Source organism: Rhinolophus hipposideros (assembly GCF_964194185.1).
Source record: "Rhinolophus hipposideros genome assembly, chromosome: 9".
Taxonomy (NCBI): domain Eukaryota; kingdom Metazoa; phylum Chordata; class Mammalia; order Chiroptera; family Rhinolophidae; genus Rhinolophus; species Rhinolophus hipposideros.
The window spans coordinates 60,005,413-60,024,017 of record NC_138055.1 but is presented as its reverse complement, the minus strand read 5'-3'; the positions used below and the strand labels follow the sequence as shown (position 1 = coordinate 60,024,017).

General features: G+C 35.3%; 1 protein-coding gene across 2 annotated transcripts in view; it reads left to right on the top strand.

Moving 5' to 3' along the window:
* Positions 1-18,605, top strand: part of TAFA2 (TAFA chemokine like family member 2) — a 403,475-nt gene that overhangs the window by 380,596 nt on the left and 4,274 nt on the right. Inside the window, exon 5 of one of the 2 annotated variants that reach the window (XM_081060218.1) lies at positions 18,333-18,451. The exons of the other annotated variant lie outside the window; for it this stretch is intronic. Coding sequence (XP_080916344.1) covers positions 18,333-18,443 — 111 coding nt within the window. The 3' untranslated portion in view covers positions 18,444-18,451. The remainder of the gene's footprint in view (positions 1-18,332; positions 18,452-18,605) is intronic. 2 annotated transcript variants of the gene reach the window in all.

Genomic DNA, 18,605 nt, shown 5'->3' with positions numbered 1-18,605 from the left:
TATTTGTTTATTTTGTTCCATTATAAGAATGTGATATTTCATTTGACATACCTGATGTCAAGTGAGTATGTAATAGTTAGGTGTAGGATAATTGTCACCCCGGAATGTTTCATGAGAAAATTTTACCGACAGTGTTAAGCAGCAGTATGAAAACTACTCAAGAGAGAAGAAGTACATTTTTTTTAAAATTAGGATAATTTCTATGCGAAATATTAACTGTAATGAATATGCCAGAATCAATCTTGATGTATCTATTTGGACATTTTCCACATCCCAAGTGGTTAGTCTAATATCCATTAAAGCATCACAGATTGCTATTACCTTCTTGCATTATTATTTTCATGAATTAATTTTGTTTTAAAAATCAAACCTTTTCCAAATGAGAATAAATTTAAATATCTAAGGTGTGAATTTGAAGCTGATGTCAGGACCCACACATGTCAATAATTTCAAATTCTGAAACTACATAATCAAGGGAATAATCCTAAAAAAATTAAAAATGGAGGCCCTGACCTTTTGGGTTACTTAATCATTCCCCTCGCCATTCACAGGGAATCCAAATCGTAGCTCTTATTTTCTTTCTTCTGAAATTAATTATCACTTTCCCCTTATGTTCATTCACTCATTCATTAATCTGTTCATTTATGCATCTGTCCACCCATCCATCTACTGTTTCAATCTTTCATTTAATAAATATTAGGCATCACTTATGTGCCTGGAATGCTGCTTAGCACTAAGGAAACAGAATATATGCTAATGTTCTTTTTTTCTAATACATCATAGTTTAGTGGGAGAAACAGATTAATAAACAATCGTAATATGATGAGATATGACTTACAATGGAAATATGGACAAAGTGCTGACCAGATGAATGACTGAGGTTCATGAAATATGAAGTGGTAACATTTCTTCTGAAGTATGAAAGAAGAGTATTCCAGGCAAAGGTAAAATGTGCACAAAGATAAGGAGATATGAATGGGTATATCAAGTCCTACTAGTATTAAATAGTTAGAGATGGCTGGAGTTGTGCCTGTGTGTCTCCGAGGTGCTTTGGGAAGATGGAGAGATGAAGCTGGGTGGTGGGTTGTGGTCTCATCATGAAGGACCTTTTATATCACCAGCAGGAATTTATATTTTGTTCTGTAACAGGACATTATTATAGATTTTTCTTTTCATGATGATGGTGACAAAGAGGAAGAGGACTGCAAGGGACAAGAAAAATCACGGAGGCAATTTAGGAGTTTTTAGAACTGTACAGACCAGATGGAATAAAGGCCTGGATTAAGATAGTGACAGTGGGGCAGAGTTGGGAGCAGATAAAAAAGATGACTAGGGTCTAGAAACTGATTAGAGATAAGACATGGAAAAATTTTATGTTAGCATTCTAAAAAAACTCACTGGGGAAATGTGAAATTAAACATAAAGAATTTACATGTTTTTGAACAATATAAAGAAAATGGAGGACTAGAAATGTTAAGTGGTATGTTTCTCCATCTTCTCCTTGCTTTTTCCAAAGAATATGAAGCTCTCTACATTTTCCCACCTTCATCCTTTGTCTTGAGTCACGTGTGTCCATGAAAAGTCATGACACTGACCCATGTTATATAACTATGTTGCCTCTGATATATATGGATAAAGTCTAGTAAATACGGTGATTAGAATTTAAAAGTTCTCTTCTTCCTCAGACCATCATTTTAATCTTACATTTTAGGCATAGGTTAGCAGTAATAGGGAAAAGGGATCTGTTCTTATTTTTGAAAGTCTCAAGTTTTTTTCAAAATTGTGAAATAGCTTTTTATATTATGACATGATTAGTTATTTTTTTCTCCTATTCGTTTTAACTATCTCAAATTTATGCAGGAAATATTTTATTTTACTTTTGACTCATATTACTAAAACCCTCTTTTACTTGATTCTAAATTACTAGTCCCTCTTTCATATTATTATTATTATTATTATTCAAATATTTAAAATGGAAATAATACATGTTTTATATTTCTGGAATACTTTTTGAAAGAAATTATAAAAGAAAACTTTTGAAAGTCTATCTATAGCTATAAAATATCATAAATTACAACTGAAAAATGTCATGGATCCCATTCAGACTGTTCATGAGGATTACACAATTGATGAGTAGAGATCAACAGCTGGCTTGAGATAAGAATGCCCATGGATGGCTAGACCCAGTCATTGATTCAATGACTTGACCCACTTATCAGCATTAGAGTATGGTTTACCAAACTACAAATTACTATAGACTATGGAATATATTACTATATTACTACAGATGATCAGGCAAGTTTATCAATGATTACAGATTGTTAAGTATTAAATCTTTGAATTCTAATTGAATATTACTAATAATCTTGTTTCTATAATTCTTTTACCCTTTTATGTTAAAATGATTGTCTGATGGTTTCTGTGTACTTCTCCCCTTGAGTTTAATGAATTTTTTTCTTAAGTTTGTGCAGAATACATCCCAAAATATCCATGAGAAATGCTTATTATCCTTGTATCAATTTCCTATAAAAGTTGTTTATTTTAGGTCTCTTTTATGGGTATCTGTTTCTCTGAAATAAAAATGTTCTAAGAGTTTGTAATGTTCTAGGAGAGATACAAAACTATCCCCACTGTGAGCTTTTATGGAGGTAAAGGAAGTTGTCTTACTGTCCCTTTATGCTTGCTAAAATGTTCCCTTTCTCACAGGTTTGCTTCCAGTAATAATCTGTTGAACAGTGGAGTACCTGACATGTGTTTGTTCCTTAGGCAAATGTATAAAACTCTTCAAGTTTGAATGGAGAAGTAGAAAGAAGGTTTATGCTGTGCCTGATGACAATTTTTGTTTTTCCACACTCAAAAAAAATTCTGGCTCCATATTAGGGCACTAGTGTGGTGAATCCTAGTGTTGGTCGGATTTTAAGGTAGGGACAGAAGTCTTGAGCTCTTGTCTTGATTTATTTCTCAGAGCAGCACATGTGTACATTGTGTTATAGGATTAACTGTCCGTACTCTTTCCTATAGTTACCATTAGCATTCCAGTTGGCCCTGATTTCTAAGGAAAAGATGAACTCGGTACAGCTTTAGGGATTAGAGGCAAAGCACTGCCTGTGTGGTCAGTAAAGAAAGGCATTGAATTCTCTTTTATTGAAAAGAAGATGGGTCCCCAAAACTGTTTCTGATTAGTTCATACACATATTCTTTTCTTTAGATTCTGCATATAAGTGAGATCATATGGTACTTGTCTTTCTCTTTCTGACTTATTTCACTTAACATAATGTTCTCTAGATCCATCCATGTTGTTGCAAATGATAAGATTTCTTTTTTCTTTATGGCTGCGTAGTACTCCATTGTATAAATGTACCACAGCTTCTTAATCCAGTCATCGACCGATGGGCATTTCGGTTGTTTCCATATCTTGGCTATTGTGTAAAGTGCTGCAATAAACATAGGAGTGCATACTGATTTTTGAATTGGAGTTTTGGATTTCTCCGGGTGGATGCCTGGTCATGGCATTGTACACCAGAGGCTGGACATTAATGAATGCCAACTATAATTTTATGTGTATAATGTGATGGCTCAGTGTGAGGTCGGGGTGGTGGTGGATGGGGGGAGGGGGGTTCACGGTGTGAGGGATGTAAAAATAAAATAAAATAAAACTATTATTAAAAAAAAAAAAGAAAAGAAGATGGGGCATCATGATTTGAACTGATATGAAACCCACAAATTAAACCAATTGGCTACAAATAGCCAATATATCATTATTGGTAAACCTAATATTGTTACCTACACTAGCCCCCCAAAGTTGACACATTGTTTCTCAAGAATAGGGAAAGGACAAGACAAAACTCTAGAGGTGTTAGTAGACCTCTGTCATTGTTCACCTTGCCTTTGGTGTTAACTTGGAAATTAGCATGAAAAATACTGAGCCATCAGACTTTCACTTAATTTCCATTAACCACATGAAGACTGTGTCCTTACCTAATGGTTCATTCTTTATACATTTAAATTGCCCCATGACTAAATCAGCTATGCCATACCAGAGTCTAAGCAATTAGAAATAGCTAAAGATTCGGATTTTTATCAATTTTGGGAATTTGAGATTACTGAATTTTGACTATCAAAAAAAAAACAAACAAAAAATACAAAAACAAACAAACAAAACACCCACAGATGAATATGTCTGGGAAATAGAAGGGAAAACAGCAAAAGCCCCAACATATTAAACGTCACTAACCATACTTCCCTGTCCTTCAGAAAATGGATTCTGGTTTTTCAACTTACAGGAAGGGATGTTTTTCAAAGATCTACCACATATGGAACACTCATCTCTCAACTTCATTTTATGGACAAAGATAGAGATGGAGAGGAGAGAGCATGAGCCACCTCAGGCATGGTACTAGCTTTGTCTTCCACCTGTTATACTAAATTTTTTTCATAGTGAGAGCAACATGTTCTTTATTCAGACAGGTACTTCAAGGAAACATTGGTACTAGGAACCATTTTTATGTGTAATACAAACCAATCAGGAGGCCAGGAGAAAATGCTGCTGTCTTAGTAATAATCTCTAGGCTACTAAGATGAATTTCTTCCAAGTTTTAGTCCTTCTCCCAAAACTCTACTTATCTTAAATTCAGCTTTTAAGCACAATTTTTACTGCTTACTTTTGCTAGCCCTTGTACTGAGGTTGAAATTCTTGAGGAGTGTGATACTGGAGCAGATTTAAACTTTTAAATTAAGGCTTAATGATTGAAAATGGATAAAAACTATCAATTCATTTTTCACCTTTACAAATGAGAGGTGAAGCTGAAAAATAAATTAACCTAATATCAAATTTAGCAGGTAAATTTTTACTGTCTCTAAAAATGTATGAATTACACTGGTATATGGAATAATATCTTTAAAAATCTATACAGAGTTCCTTAAAGCATTCAAAAAATTAGTTTTCATCTGAAAGAATTCTTGATATTGCTGAGGGAAACATAACTGAATGCCATTATACTGTTGTCTTTCAAAATTACCTTAATTTTTGGGGTTATTTTCATCTGAACAAACAGAAGTTTATAGTTTGAGGCCAGGGAAGGAGCAGAAGGAAAGTTTTACATTTCCTTAATATCCCAAAGAAATTGATTAGCCACCAAAATTGATTCAGGGAATGTTTTGTTAACAGTGAATGTCATCCAGAGACAAACAGTTGATCTGCTTCTGAGGGGATGAATGTGCATAAATGGGGATTCAAACAGTCATCTGTTTTCATGTGTCACATGGAAAAGTTCATGGTAGGTGCCCTGCACAGCTTTCAAAGTGCCAAAAAACAGGAACTTTGGTACAGCAGGCCCATCTGTTCAAAAGATTCACTTCCAGTCAAGATCTTCATTTTCACAGCACAGGAAGCTGAAAGCCATGGACAGGTGTATGTTTGGTAGAAGCTCACCAGTTCTGTGTCCTAATATAATGCATAGGCTTGTCAGAAAAATGAGGTCTACATCGGGGTTATACCACTTATGAATTGAGGTAATTAGGACAAAGTTTTATCCCATTTGGAATTAGTGCTACTTAAGAAAAGTCATAGTGGTTTGGGGATAGAAGGGAATTAGCTCACTGAGTTTCCAACCGACTCACTTGACAGATATGAACCCTGGAGATGCAGAGAGTTTTAAATGACTTGTCCAAAGTTCTAAAACCACCAGCAGGTAGTAACACTGGTATAACACTCGTCAGGATAAGGCCTCCTCTGTCATGTTTGATGCTCTGGTTTTCTCCAGAAGTCTTGGAAAATTACAAGCCACTTTCTGCTTCCACATTGGCACCCACACTGAGCTACACCTAAATATCAGTTAGTTACAGATTGCTCTCTGTTGTTTGAAATGACTATCTAATCACCCAAGGTTGTTAAATTTTTCGAGAATTTGTAGAACAGATGACAAGACATTTAGTGGAAATGCTGACTCTAGCTGAAGTATTAAACCTATGACCTTTGATGTCCCAAATGTTAAAATAAATGTTCAGGCCAATCCAGCACTAACCATTCTTAGGAAAGACAAAGTGTGGTATGAAAATGCAAGATTTCAGGGCTATAGGAACCACTCCCACCACCATGAAAGTAAATGACAGACTTATTTTTTTGTATAGGCGAGTGTATTTATGAAGGGAATTCATATGTCATTGACTTACAGTACCTCATTCATACCTAAACACTGTCTGGTCAGCTTGCTCTTGAATGATTGATTATTCAGACTGACAGATGTCTTTCATTTTGTAATACCACGGGTCAAGGTGCTTTTAGACAGGACAAGTACATTCAGGTACAGTTATGGCCAACTCAATGGCAGCTTTTCTCTAGCTTAAATGAGGAAACCTGCTACTGCAGAGTAATGATGTTTTAATTGCACACTTAGTACACAAAAAGTGGATAGCTTAATTCATATACTTGTAAGAGCTACATTAAAAAATACATTTGCAGTGAAGCAGTAGTTATATTCCAAGCAAGGAAAAGTGCATTCAAATCAGCATTTAGGATTATGGAGGTATTCTGTTCCTCTTGTCACCTTTATCAAATAAGTTAAATTTACTGGAAAGTTAGTTTGAAATAGTGCCAATTTGTGATGTTATTAAGCAGCTGTATTTGGATATGCACTGTGTTTAAACCTGCCACCTCCTTTCAGAAATAATGCTACATATTTCTTGCCTTTAAATTGTTTAAATAAAGAATGCTCATCATGAGTCCAAAAGTAAATTTTCTCTAATAACATGAGTATCCTAGTGAAAATTTAACTTTTTTAAGAAAATGAAATTGACTTGTAATGTTATATGCATTACCTTCCATTGTTGTGTGTATATGACTCATTTTGTATTCACAAGAATTTAATTCCTCATAACAAGATTTTATGACCGCATTGAATAAGAGAATCTGTTATTTTGGGAATTAAGCTAATATGATATAAAGTTCACATTGTTGCTGTGGAGATTGGCCAGTGATTTCACACATTTATGTAGCCTGCACTACTGATGTTCAAAATAAACCTGGTACAGAACTCAAACTGAACTACTGAAGTCCTAAAGAAAACTGAGGTATAGAACTCAAAGAAAAATAATATTAGAGGAACCATCAATAATGAATGAGGAAATTTACAAATCTGTATTTTGTTTGGCATAATTATAACACCAGATTTATTATTTTTAAGCCTAGCTAGCTAAAGTGCAGCGCTAATTTCCTAATTATCTGTCTTGCGTGCAAAGTTTGATGGCAGCTAGTCAATTAGAAAGATAAAGAATTAAAAAGAATAAAGTTATGTGCCCGTGAAAACTAGTAACAGATGCTCAGAAATAATTAGGGGCAAAAACTAGGAATTCAGTGCATTCAGATTCCTAGAAATGTACACATGTCTGAATAATAGTTACCACTAGCACAGTGCTTATTGTGTGCCTGACAGTACTCTAAACACTTGACCTGTTTATTAACTTACTTACTCTTTAGCTCAAACAACCCTATGTTGTAGATACTAATATTATACCTGTTTTACTCAAGGTCATGCCCTGAGTTATCAGCAGAACTGAGCACTGAACCTAGGCAGCATGGCTTCAAGTTACATTCTTTTTTTTTAACCATTAACTATCACCTTGTCTGAAAAGACAATCTCTCTCCCAAAGTCAGCCAAAAGCATGGTCCTTCATTCTTGATATGACTTTTTATGACTAACAAGACTATGAAAAGAAATAATTGCAAGATCAGTTACTAAAAGACACAGAAAATTAACTTTAATCGAGGAAGTCAATATTTGCAGTGAAGTAAGACGTAATGCCCCCTCCAATAAGTATCCTATGTAACACCTATCCTGTTTTTTTTTTTTTTTTTGAGAATTACTAAGGTTACCACCTGTTAATATTTAAAAAGTGTTTAGTTGGACAGACTTTCCAGGGACCATCTGACTTATTCACAGAAGAAAACATAAAGGGGCTGATAATAAGTCTCCCATATAGGGAGACTAAGTCTCAGGGAGTTTAACTTATCTGATCCCACAATGTTAGAAAGTGATAAGGCAGACATCTGAATGCAGGCAGTGTGCCTACAGAGCCCATTATGTGTTATTATGCTTCTCACTATGATATACTGTCTCCCATTGATAACCTAGTCAGCATGACTTGAACGGGGAAACAAAAAAAATCCAGACTCCATAAATATAATGATTTCAAGAGCTTTATAAAAGCATCCTGTGCACCTGGGGACAGAATAGAGTCTCATGTTTACTTCCTTTTGAGCCTTTCTAGTTTACCTTAAGTTGAAAAGAGGCAAAGGATGTTTCACAATGATCAAAATTCAAAATGAGAGGTGTGTAAAATAGTGGATGTCACTTAATTTCAAATTTAACTAACAGTATATATGCTGCTTATCTGGTTTTAGTTTCTCATTTTAAATTGATGAACAGACTTAAAAATATGATTTTAGATGTCATAAAAAAGGCGGCGTGAGGCGAGACTCTTGAAATCTCCCCAGGAATTTACAATAAACTGAACAACTATAACTCCACAAAGGACTTCCTGCACAGCAGACAGGCAAGAATAAGAGGCGCACTGTTGAAATCATCTAAAGGTGGGCAAATTGCACAAGCAGAGGAGGAGGGAAAGGAGAAATGCGGAGACAGGGCCGGCACAGGACGCAGACCTAGCTCAGTGCTCCGAGCTCGCTGCATTCTAGAACTACCGCATCTAGGCCTCGGAGCAAAGACTGAAGGAAGAAGGCTAAAAACGGTGGTTTAAGCCCTCACTGCTGAGCAGAGAATGAAAGCCTTAGGCACTGAGATTAGCCACCCTCTCGCTACCCTCCCAGAGCTCTACCCGCCCCCACCTGCCCAGTGCTAGAAGCAGAAGAGTAGCAGTGTCAGATCAAAAGAACAGAGTATTTGCAGTTCAGAGAACTACAGTCCACAAACAGATTTGCAGCTCAACTAGTTCTGCAAAGGAGAGGGAACTGTGGAAGCAGGCCTGACTGTGGTGGTGGTCACTGCCATTGCTCTGGGCCACCTCACACAACCCACCCCACCCCTGTCCACACCTGCCTGGGCAGATCACTGCAGAAGTAAAGAGAGCTGCTGAAACACCTGGGCTCTGAATCTGGTGCAAGAAGAGCTTTGGAACTTCAGAAGCTCTGTACATCCTCCCATGGAGGCAGCACAATATGACCAAGGTGAACTATTCACAGAGGCGAAATCCACTTTCTAGGGAATCCCCCCATTGAGTGAGAAGCCAGAATAGTACAGAGAAAACATAATGCTACAGTGTGAGAGAGAATAAAAGGCTGCAATTGGAGTGAAAATAAAACATTTTACCTACACCTACTGGAAAACAAAGAAAATACCTCTTTCTATCAACCTGTTGTGTCTAGGAAGAGAAATAATAAATCATTAATTGCCATGAATAACCAAGGCAACAAGACAGCTCAGAAAGAAAATGAAAAGTCTCCAGAAAATGAACTTAAAGATATGGAAATATGTGACTTAAATGACAGAGAATTCAAGATTGCAATTCTTAAAAAACTCAATGAGATGCAAAAAAATACAGATAGGCAGTTTCATGAACTGAGAAGCACAAACAAAGAACAAAATGAACATTTTATCAGAAAGACTGAAATTAAAAAAAAAATAACCAAATAGAATTTGTGGAGATTAAGAACTCAATGAAAGAAATGAAATAACCAGCTTAGGTAGTAGAGTTGACCAGATTGAGTAAAGAATCAGTGACATGTAAGATAGAAATCTGGAAATGATACGGATGGAAGAAGAAAGAGACTTGAGACTTAAAAGAAATGAAAGAACTCTACAAGAACTTTCTGACTCCATCAGAAAGAGTAATATAATAATGGGCATACCAGAAGGAGAAGAAAGAGAGAGGGGAACAGAGAGTATATTCAAACAAATAGTCCATGAGAACTTCCCAAACATGTGGAAAGAACTGGATCCTCTAATCCAAGAAACAAATAGAACACCTAATTACCTCAACCTCAACAGACCTTCTCCAAGACACACTGCATTGAAGCTGTCAAAAAACAATGACAAAGAAAGAATCCTCAAGGCAGCCAGGGAAAAGAAGATGGTAACCTACAATGGAAAGCCCATTAGAATATCATCAGATTTTTCAACAAAAACTCTACAAGCCAGGAGGGAGTGGAATCAAATGTTCAAACTATTGAAAGAGAGAAATTATGAATCAAGAATAATATAACCAGCAAAAATATCTTTTAGATATGAAGGAGGAATAAAGACTTTTCCAGACATACAGAAGGTGAGGGAATTTTCTAACACACGACCTGTACTACAAGAAATACTGAAGGAGGCTATTCGACCAGCATCAATAGGGATAATTTGTGGCAACCAAAACATAAAAGGCGGAAGAGTAAAGGCCTGAACTGGTATATGGGAATGAGGAAAGTAAGCATGCTGAAGAAAATGGAATACTCTAAATATCAAACTTTCTTTTACATTAACTTAATGAAAATCACTCAAAAATAAAAAAATCAAGAAGTGAAATATACAACATAATAAAGAAGAAACAGATGGAAAAATCACAGAATATCACCACAAAGAAATAATAGACAACAACAAAAAGTCAAAAAAACAATGGAGACACAGTCTTACCAGAAAACTAAAGATAGAATGATAGGAAATCCTCACATATCAATAATCACCCTAAATGTAAATGGACTGAACTCATGAATAAAAAAGCACAGAGTAGTAGATTGGATCAAAAAACTAAACCCAACCATACGCTGCCTCAAAGAGACACTTCTCAGCTACAAGGACAAACATAGACTCATAATGAAAGGGTGGAAATTGACACTCCAAGCAAATGGTATGCAGAGAAAATCACGTGTAGCCATATTGATATCAGATGAAACAGACTTCAGGATAAAAAAAGTAACAAGAGACAAAGATGGACGTTTCATAATGATAAAGGGGACTATACAACAAGAAGACAGAACAGTCATTAATATTTATGCCCCCAATCAGGGAGCACCGAAATATACCAAGCAACTACTAACAGAACTAAAGGGAGAAATTGACCAAAACACAATTATACTAGGGGACTTAAATACATCATTGACAACTATGGATAGATCATCTGAACAGAAAATAAAGAAATAGCAGCCCTAAATGACTCATTCGATGAAATGGACATAATTGGTATTTCTAGAGTACTTCATCCTAGAACTTCAGACTATATATTTTTCTAGTGTATGTGTAACATTCTCAAGGATAGACAATATATTGGGACATAAAACTAGCCTCAGCAAATTTAAGAAGATTGAAATCATACCAAGGATATTCTCTGCTCACAAGGCTTTGAAATTGGTTATGAACTGCAAAAAGAAAGCAGGGAAAACCACAAATAAGTGGAGATTAAACAACATACTATTAAAGAACGACAGGGTCAAAGAAGAAATAAGAGGAGAGATCAAACGATACATAGAAACAAATGACAATGAAAATACATCCTACCAAAATTTGGGGATGCCGCGAAAGCAATTTTAAGAGGGGAATTTACATCATTACAGGCCTATCTCAAGAAACAAGAAAAAGCCCAAATAAATTACCTCACGTTACACCTTGAAGAACTAGAAAAAGAAGAACAAATGAAAACCAAGGTCAGAAGAAGAAAGGAAATAATAAAAATCAGAGAAGAACTAAATGAAATAGAGAACAAAAAGACAATAGAAAAAGTTAATGTCACAAAGAGCTGGTGCTTTGAAAATATTAATAAAATTGGCAAACCTTTGGATGGACTCACTAAGGTAAAAAGAGAAAAGACACAAATCAACCAAATCAGAAATGAAAGAGGGAAAGTTATCACGGATGACACAGAAATACAAAATATCATCCAAGAATACTATGAAGTATTATATGCCACCAAATTCAATAACCTGGAAGAAATGGACAAGTTCTGAGAAACATATAGTCTTCCTAGGCTGAATCATAAAGAATTGGAAAATCTAAATAGACTGATCACCAGTAAGGAAATAGAATCAATCATCTGAAACCTTCCCAAAATCAAAAGTCTGGGGCCAGATGGCTTCACTAGTGAATTCTACTAAACCTTCAAAGAGGATCTACTAGCTGTCCTGCTCAAACTCTTCCAAAAAATTGAAGAAGAGACAATGTTCCCTAACTCATTTTATGAGGCCAACATTTCCCTGATACCAAAACCTGGTAAGGACAACACAAAAAAAGAAAACTACAGACCAATATCTCTGATGAATACAGATGCAAAGATCCTAAACAAAATTCTAGCAAATCGAATGCATCAATACATTAAAAAGATTATTCATCACGAGCAAGTGTGGTTCATTTCAGGAGCTCAAGGATGATTCAACATATGCAAATCCATCAATGTTATACATCACTTAAAGAAAATAAGGACAAAAATCATATGATTATATCAATTGATGCAGAAAAAGCATTTGACAAGATACAACATCCATTTATGATTAAAACACTTAATAAAATAGGTATAGAAGGAAAATACCTTAACATAATAAAAGCCATATATGACAAACCCCCAGCTGATACCATAATTAACGGTGAAAAAGTGAAGCCCTTTGCTCTACATTCAGGAATACCACAGGGCTGTCCCCTATCACCTCTGCTTTTCAACATAGTGTTGCAAGTGCTTGCCAGAGCAATCAGGCAAGACAAAAAAATTAAAGGCATCCTAATTGGGAACGAAGAAGTTAAATTGTCACTCTATGCAGATGACATGATACTATATATAGAAAACCCTAAAGACTGCACCAAAAAGCTATTAGAAACAATAAATGAATACAGAAAAGTTGCCGGCTACAAAATCAACGTGCAAAAGTCCATTGCATTCCTATATACTAACAGTTAAATCTCAGAAAAAGAAAAGAAAAACAATTCCTTTTGCAATTACAACAAAAAGAATAAAATACCTAGGAATAAACATAACAAAGGATGTGAAAAACCTACATGCTGAAAACTAAAAGACATTTTTAAAAGAAATTGAGGAAGACACAAAGAAATGGAAAGACATTCTGTGCTCATGGATTGGAAGAATCAACATAGTTAAAATGGCCATATTACCCAAAGCAATATACAGATTTAATGCAATCCCCATCAAAATCCCAATGGCATTTTTTAAAGAAATATAACAAAAAAAATCATCAGATTTGTATGGAACCACAAAAGACCCTGAATAGCCAAAGCAATCTTAAGAAAAAAAGAACAATACTGGGGGTATTACACTCCCTGACTTTAGCTTGTATTACAGGGCTACAATAATCAAAACAGCATGGTATTGGCAGAAAAACAGACACATAGACCAATGGAATAGAATTGAGAACCCAGAAATAAAACCACATAAATACGGACAGATAATTTTTGACAAAGAAGCAAAAACGACACAATGGAGAAAAGACAGCCTCTTCAATAAATGGTGCTGGGAGAATTAGAAAGCCACGTGGAAAAGAATGAAACTGAACTGCTATCTGTCACTATTTACCAAAATTAATTCAAAATGGATCAAATACTTAAGCATAAGACCTGACACAATAAATTGCATAGAAGAAAACCTAGGTACTAAACTTATGGACCTTGGGTTCAAAGAGCATTTTATGAATTTGAGTCCAAAGACCAGGAAAGTAAAAGCTAAAATAAATGAATGGGACTATATCAAACTTAAAAGCTCTGCACAACAAAAGAAACCATCGACAAAATAAAGAGGCAACCAACTAAATGAGAGGAGATTTTTGCAAACAGTGCCTCTGATAAGGGGTTAATATCCAAAATATACAAGGAAGTCATACAACGCAACAACAACAAAAACCAAACAACCCAAATGAAAAATGGACAGAGGACCTGAAGAGACATTTCTCCAAAGAGGACACACAAATGGCAAATGGACATATGAAGAAACCCTCAACATCACTAATCATCAGAGAAATGGAAATAAAAACCACAATGAGATATCACCTCACCTCACAGTCAGAATGGCTACCACCAACAAGACAAACAGTAACAAGTGTTGGAGAGGTTGTGGAGAAAAAGGAACCCTCATACACTGTTGGTAGGAATGCAGATTGGTGCAGCCACTATGGAAGGCATTATTGCATTTTGGATGTTTTCAGCAGCTAATTAGTTTTACTTAATGAATTGTTTGGGGTGTAGCACACACAAATAAGATTTACATAAACAAGAACAGCTATGTAAAATATTGCCTTTGGAAAGGCAAATTTACTGAGATAGTGACTATAGCATATGAATCTCAGGGCATAACTATAATGATTGTAAGACTATTTCTCTCCCTCATGCAGTATTTTATGTCTATTGTCCTAGAACCAGAAGATAGTACATTCATGGTAGCAAATGCTATTTCCTATCCTGTAAAACTAGCTCTACTACAACCTCCTGCTTTTAGTTACTGAAAACTTGCTGAAAATCCTTAGAAAATAAGACTTCCTATAAAGAGAGTAATATTTAAGTTCTAAAAATAAGGCAATACTTAATTTGGTATATTAAAAATTACTTTTAAAGGAGAAAAAAAAATAAATGTTGGATTGTGTTAATATTGCTTAAGCAACTTTTGAATATCAGCAAGTTCCAGTTCATAGTCTACAAAGGGTAAAATGATGTTTGTTTTCCCTTACTAGCATGCCATAATTTAAACTTGTTTACTTGAATTTATTTAATGAGCATATAAATCATAAGAGTTGGGTTTTTTGTATTATATTTTAGACAATAATTTCATTTAAAATTGTTATTTGGATATTATATTACATATTGGATGATGAAAATTGGTAATAATGTACCTATATGCAGAATCATCCATACATGTTTCCATCTTTGGTTTGACCATTTCATTTGGTACAAATTTGGAGGTTGTCAGGGAGGGTGCTGATACCCATTCATATTTATACTGAATTGAAAAGGGCATGTTATTACCTTGCTTTTTAATACTACTAAGTGTAGTATTCTAACTTGTCTGTTAATGTGATCTTTTCATTCTACTTTGAGTGGCGCTCTTGTTAACGATTTATGCACTTTAGAAAAACCCCAACTTTGGGGCCGGCCCGGTGGCGCAGGCGGTTAGAGATCCATGCTCCTAACTCCGAAGGCTGCCGGAAAAAAAAAATTCAATAGAAAAACCCCAACTTTAAAACTTTTGTTTTTATAGTACTTGAGAGTTGTCAAAGCTAGGTGTTTTCACAAACATTATAGTAGTTGATCCTCCTCGCTACCCTGTGAGGTTAACAGGATTATCCCTTTTTAATCTCCTCATACATATGGAAAAACTGTGGGTCCAGGACGTCACATGACACATCCAGTGAGATTAGTTATTACTGCCACACTGACCTAAATCCAGAATTCTACATGCTAACACACAATGGTCTTCCGATCAAACAATTGTCCACTTTCATCTGATATTAAAATAACTTATGCCCTACTTTTCATCTCATAAAATGTGCTGGAATGCTTTTAAGATTAATAAGCTAGGAATATTGTGTAAAATCAGACTGTAAAAAGATTGTCTTAATTATGTTTTAATCCATGCTTAAACAATTACTTGTTTTAGTCAGGTTTAAATTTGCGTTTTCTAGCAATTATTTTAGCTGATAGAAAATCTCATAAGAATGTACACTTAAGATTTTCCTAATGATATGGATTGTACAATTGTATGTGTTTATATGTTTATGTGTACACTTACATGTTTTCTCTACCAAGATGGAGAAAAAATTGTTCTAGGTATATAAGCCTTTGATATTGTACTGTCAACTTGGATAGCTATTTTTTAAAAATTATTTAAAAACAAAGCTTTAATATATAAATAGTTGAGAGAATCACTCCTCAGATTTATATAAAGCAGCAGGATGAAATACTTAGCTTTGCTTGGAATGAAAATATAAAAGTGCATCTATCATACCCACCAAGAGATTAATTAGAAATTGGCCTTGAAATGATGCCAGGGGACATGCCTCTCACTTTCACTGAGTCACTGCCCCGCGTCCCTCCAATTCCTCTATGCCCTCCATTGTCTATGCTGCATCTCTGCTGAGTCTAAACCATTTGTTCTCTCTCAATCTCTTTCCCTGTCTTTCTGTATCACTTCCTCTCTTTTTCTGTCCCTTCAAGCACTGGTTTTGGAAATATGGACTTATATTATGCTTCATAATTTTTCCTACTACAAAGAGAACTTTCAGAAAGAGGCAGGTAGATCTTTCTCGGCCAATGGAAATCAAAGATTTGTTAAATCAATGTTTATCAAGAAAGATTATAATAAAAGTGTCTATAGTTTTCACAATGATCAGTTATCGCCTAGCAACCTGTGACATCTATCTATAGAAATAGTCCTGTTTCCTTCCCATGTTCTTCTTACACTGACAAACTAGAAGCCATTCCCAGAACTTGTGCAAAATGACCACTGAATGGCAAATTGATAATAAGATTGCTGCCCTAGACGACCTGAAGAGACATTTCCCCAAAGAACATAGAAACGGCAAATAGACATGAAAAAATGCTCAACATCACTAATTATCAGAGAAATGCAAATAAAAACCACAATGAGATATCACCTCACCCCAGTCAGAATGGCTATCATCAACAAGACAAATAGTAACAAGTGTTGGAGAGGCTGTGGAGAAAAAGGAACCCTCAGCCACTGTTGGTAGGAATGCAGACTGGTGCAGCCGCTATGGAAGGCAGTGTGGAGGTTCCTCAAAAAATTACGAATAGAATTACCATATGACCCAGCAATTCCTCTCCTGGGTATCTACCCAAAAAAATCTGAAAACATTTGTACATATAGACACGTGTGCTCCAATGTTCATTGAAGCTTTGTTTACAGTGGCCAAGACATGGAAACAACCAAAATGTCCTTTGATAGATGAATGGATAAAGAAGTTGTGGTATATATACACAATGGAATACTATTCGGCAGTAAGAAAAGATGATATAGGATCATTTGTGACAACATGGATGGATCTTGAGAGTATAATGCTAAGTGAAATAAGTCAGACAGAAAAAGCAGAGAACCATATGATTTCACTGATATGTGGTATATAAGCCAAAACCAACAAAAGAACAAGACAAACAAATGAGAAACAAAAACTCATAGACACAGACAATAGTTTAGTGGTTACCAGAGGGTAAGGGGGTGGGAGATGAGGGTAAAGGGGATCAAATATATGGCGATGGAAGGAGAACTGACTCTGGGTGGTGAACACACAATGGGATTTATAGATGATGTAATACAGAATTGTATACCAGAAATCTATGTAATTTTACTAACAATTGTCACCCCAATAAATTAAAAAAAAAAAGATTGCTGCCCTACTTAAGATATCCCCCATTCCTAGAATCTCTAGGGGTCACGAGGCCCTTTATGTATGTGTTTGTAACCTTCCATCCTCAGTTCAATTCCTCCCAGAATTCCTCTGTGCAAGGGAGTAAGAAGTTTCAAATATGAAGGCAGAGGCTCCTTCCTTGGGTATGATAGCTGACCAGTGAGATACAAATAAGATGGCTGCTTCCATGCAGAAAATACATTTTTGAATTTTACTCCTTCCTTTGGTAGTATAATTTGAGAGGAGCTGTGGTAGAGCACAATCTAAAGCTGGCGGTTTTTTTGGTGTTTAATGTTTCTCTTTGTCATAGTTGATCAAAAACAACAAAACTAAGCAAAAGAAAAACAGCCTTTTTGTTACTGTCTTATGAAAAGACAACTCTATCATTTAAGGGAAAACCAAAGTATCCACCCATTTTTAAGAATTCACTTTTTGTTATATCCATTGCTAGAGAAGAACTGTCAGGCAACTCTCAACACCCTGATATTGTGGTATAACTAGGAATTATTTGATACAGCAGAAACCTCTCTCTTTCTATCTCTGTTATCTCTCATCCAGATGCATGCTTATAGGGAGATACATATGTGTATCAGATGTTGTATCTGTGCATTATTCTTTTTTTCTATACATATTCTTTGGACTTGAGTAGGTGTGAAAAGTCAGTGTGAATCTTCTTTAATAATATTTGTAATAGCATTAATAACACTACTTTAATCAATTTTACGAGAATTTGGGGGCACCTTTAAAACTTACTAAAACAATGTACTATCCCATAAATGTTTTTCTCCCCAGATTTTTGTGCTCACGAATGGTTAATTTTTCTGAACTATAATTGAGTCAAATAAGTACTCAATTTTTGAAGTATTTCAAGAATGCATTTTATGGAGCCAATTCCTAAGGGCTTTCTTGAAGAGGTGGTCTGATTGTATTCCTGTGAACAAAAGTCTTTCTTCACTGAGGCCTGGCATGATGTGTTTATGATCTCTAGATTATGTCCACCATGCCTATTCAAATACAGGGATTCCAGAATCAATCTTTGCATCTGAGAGGGATAGCATCACCAGTTGAGATCTTCCTGGTCACAGTTGATGTCATGTAGATAATTGTGTAAGTGGCTCTAAAATTATTGTGCAATGATAAAGAAAAACATATTGGTGTATTTTTATAAGCTGGGAACACCTGAACATGGTAGTCTTTTAAAATTCAATTGATTTAATATAGCAAATACTAGCATTTTGAGTTACCTATTAATTTCTAATAC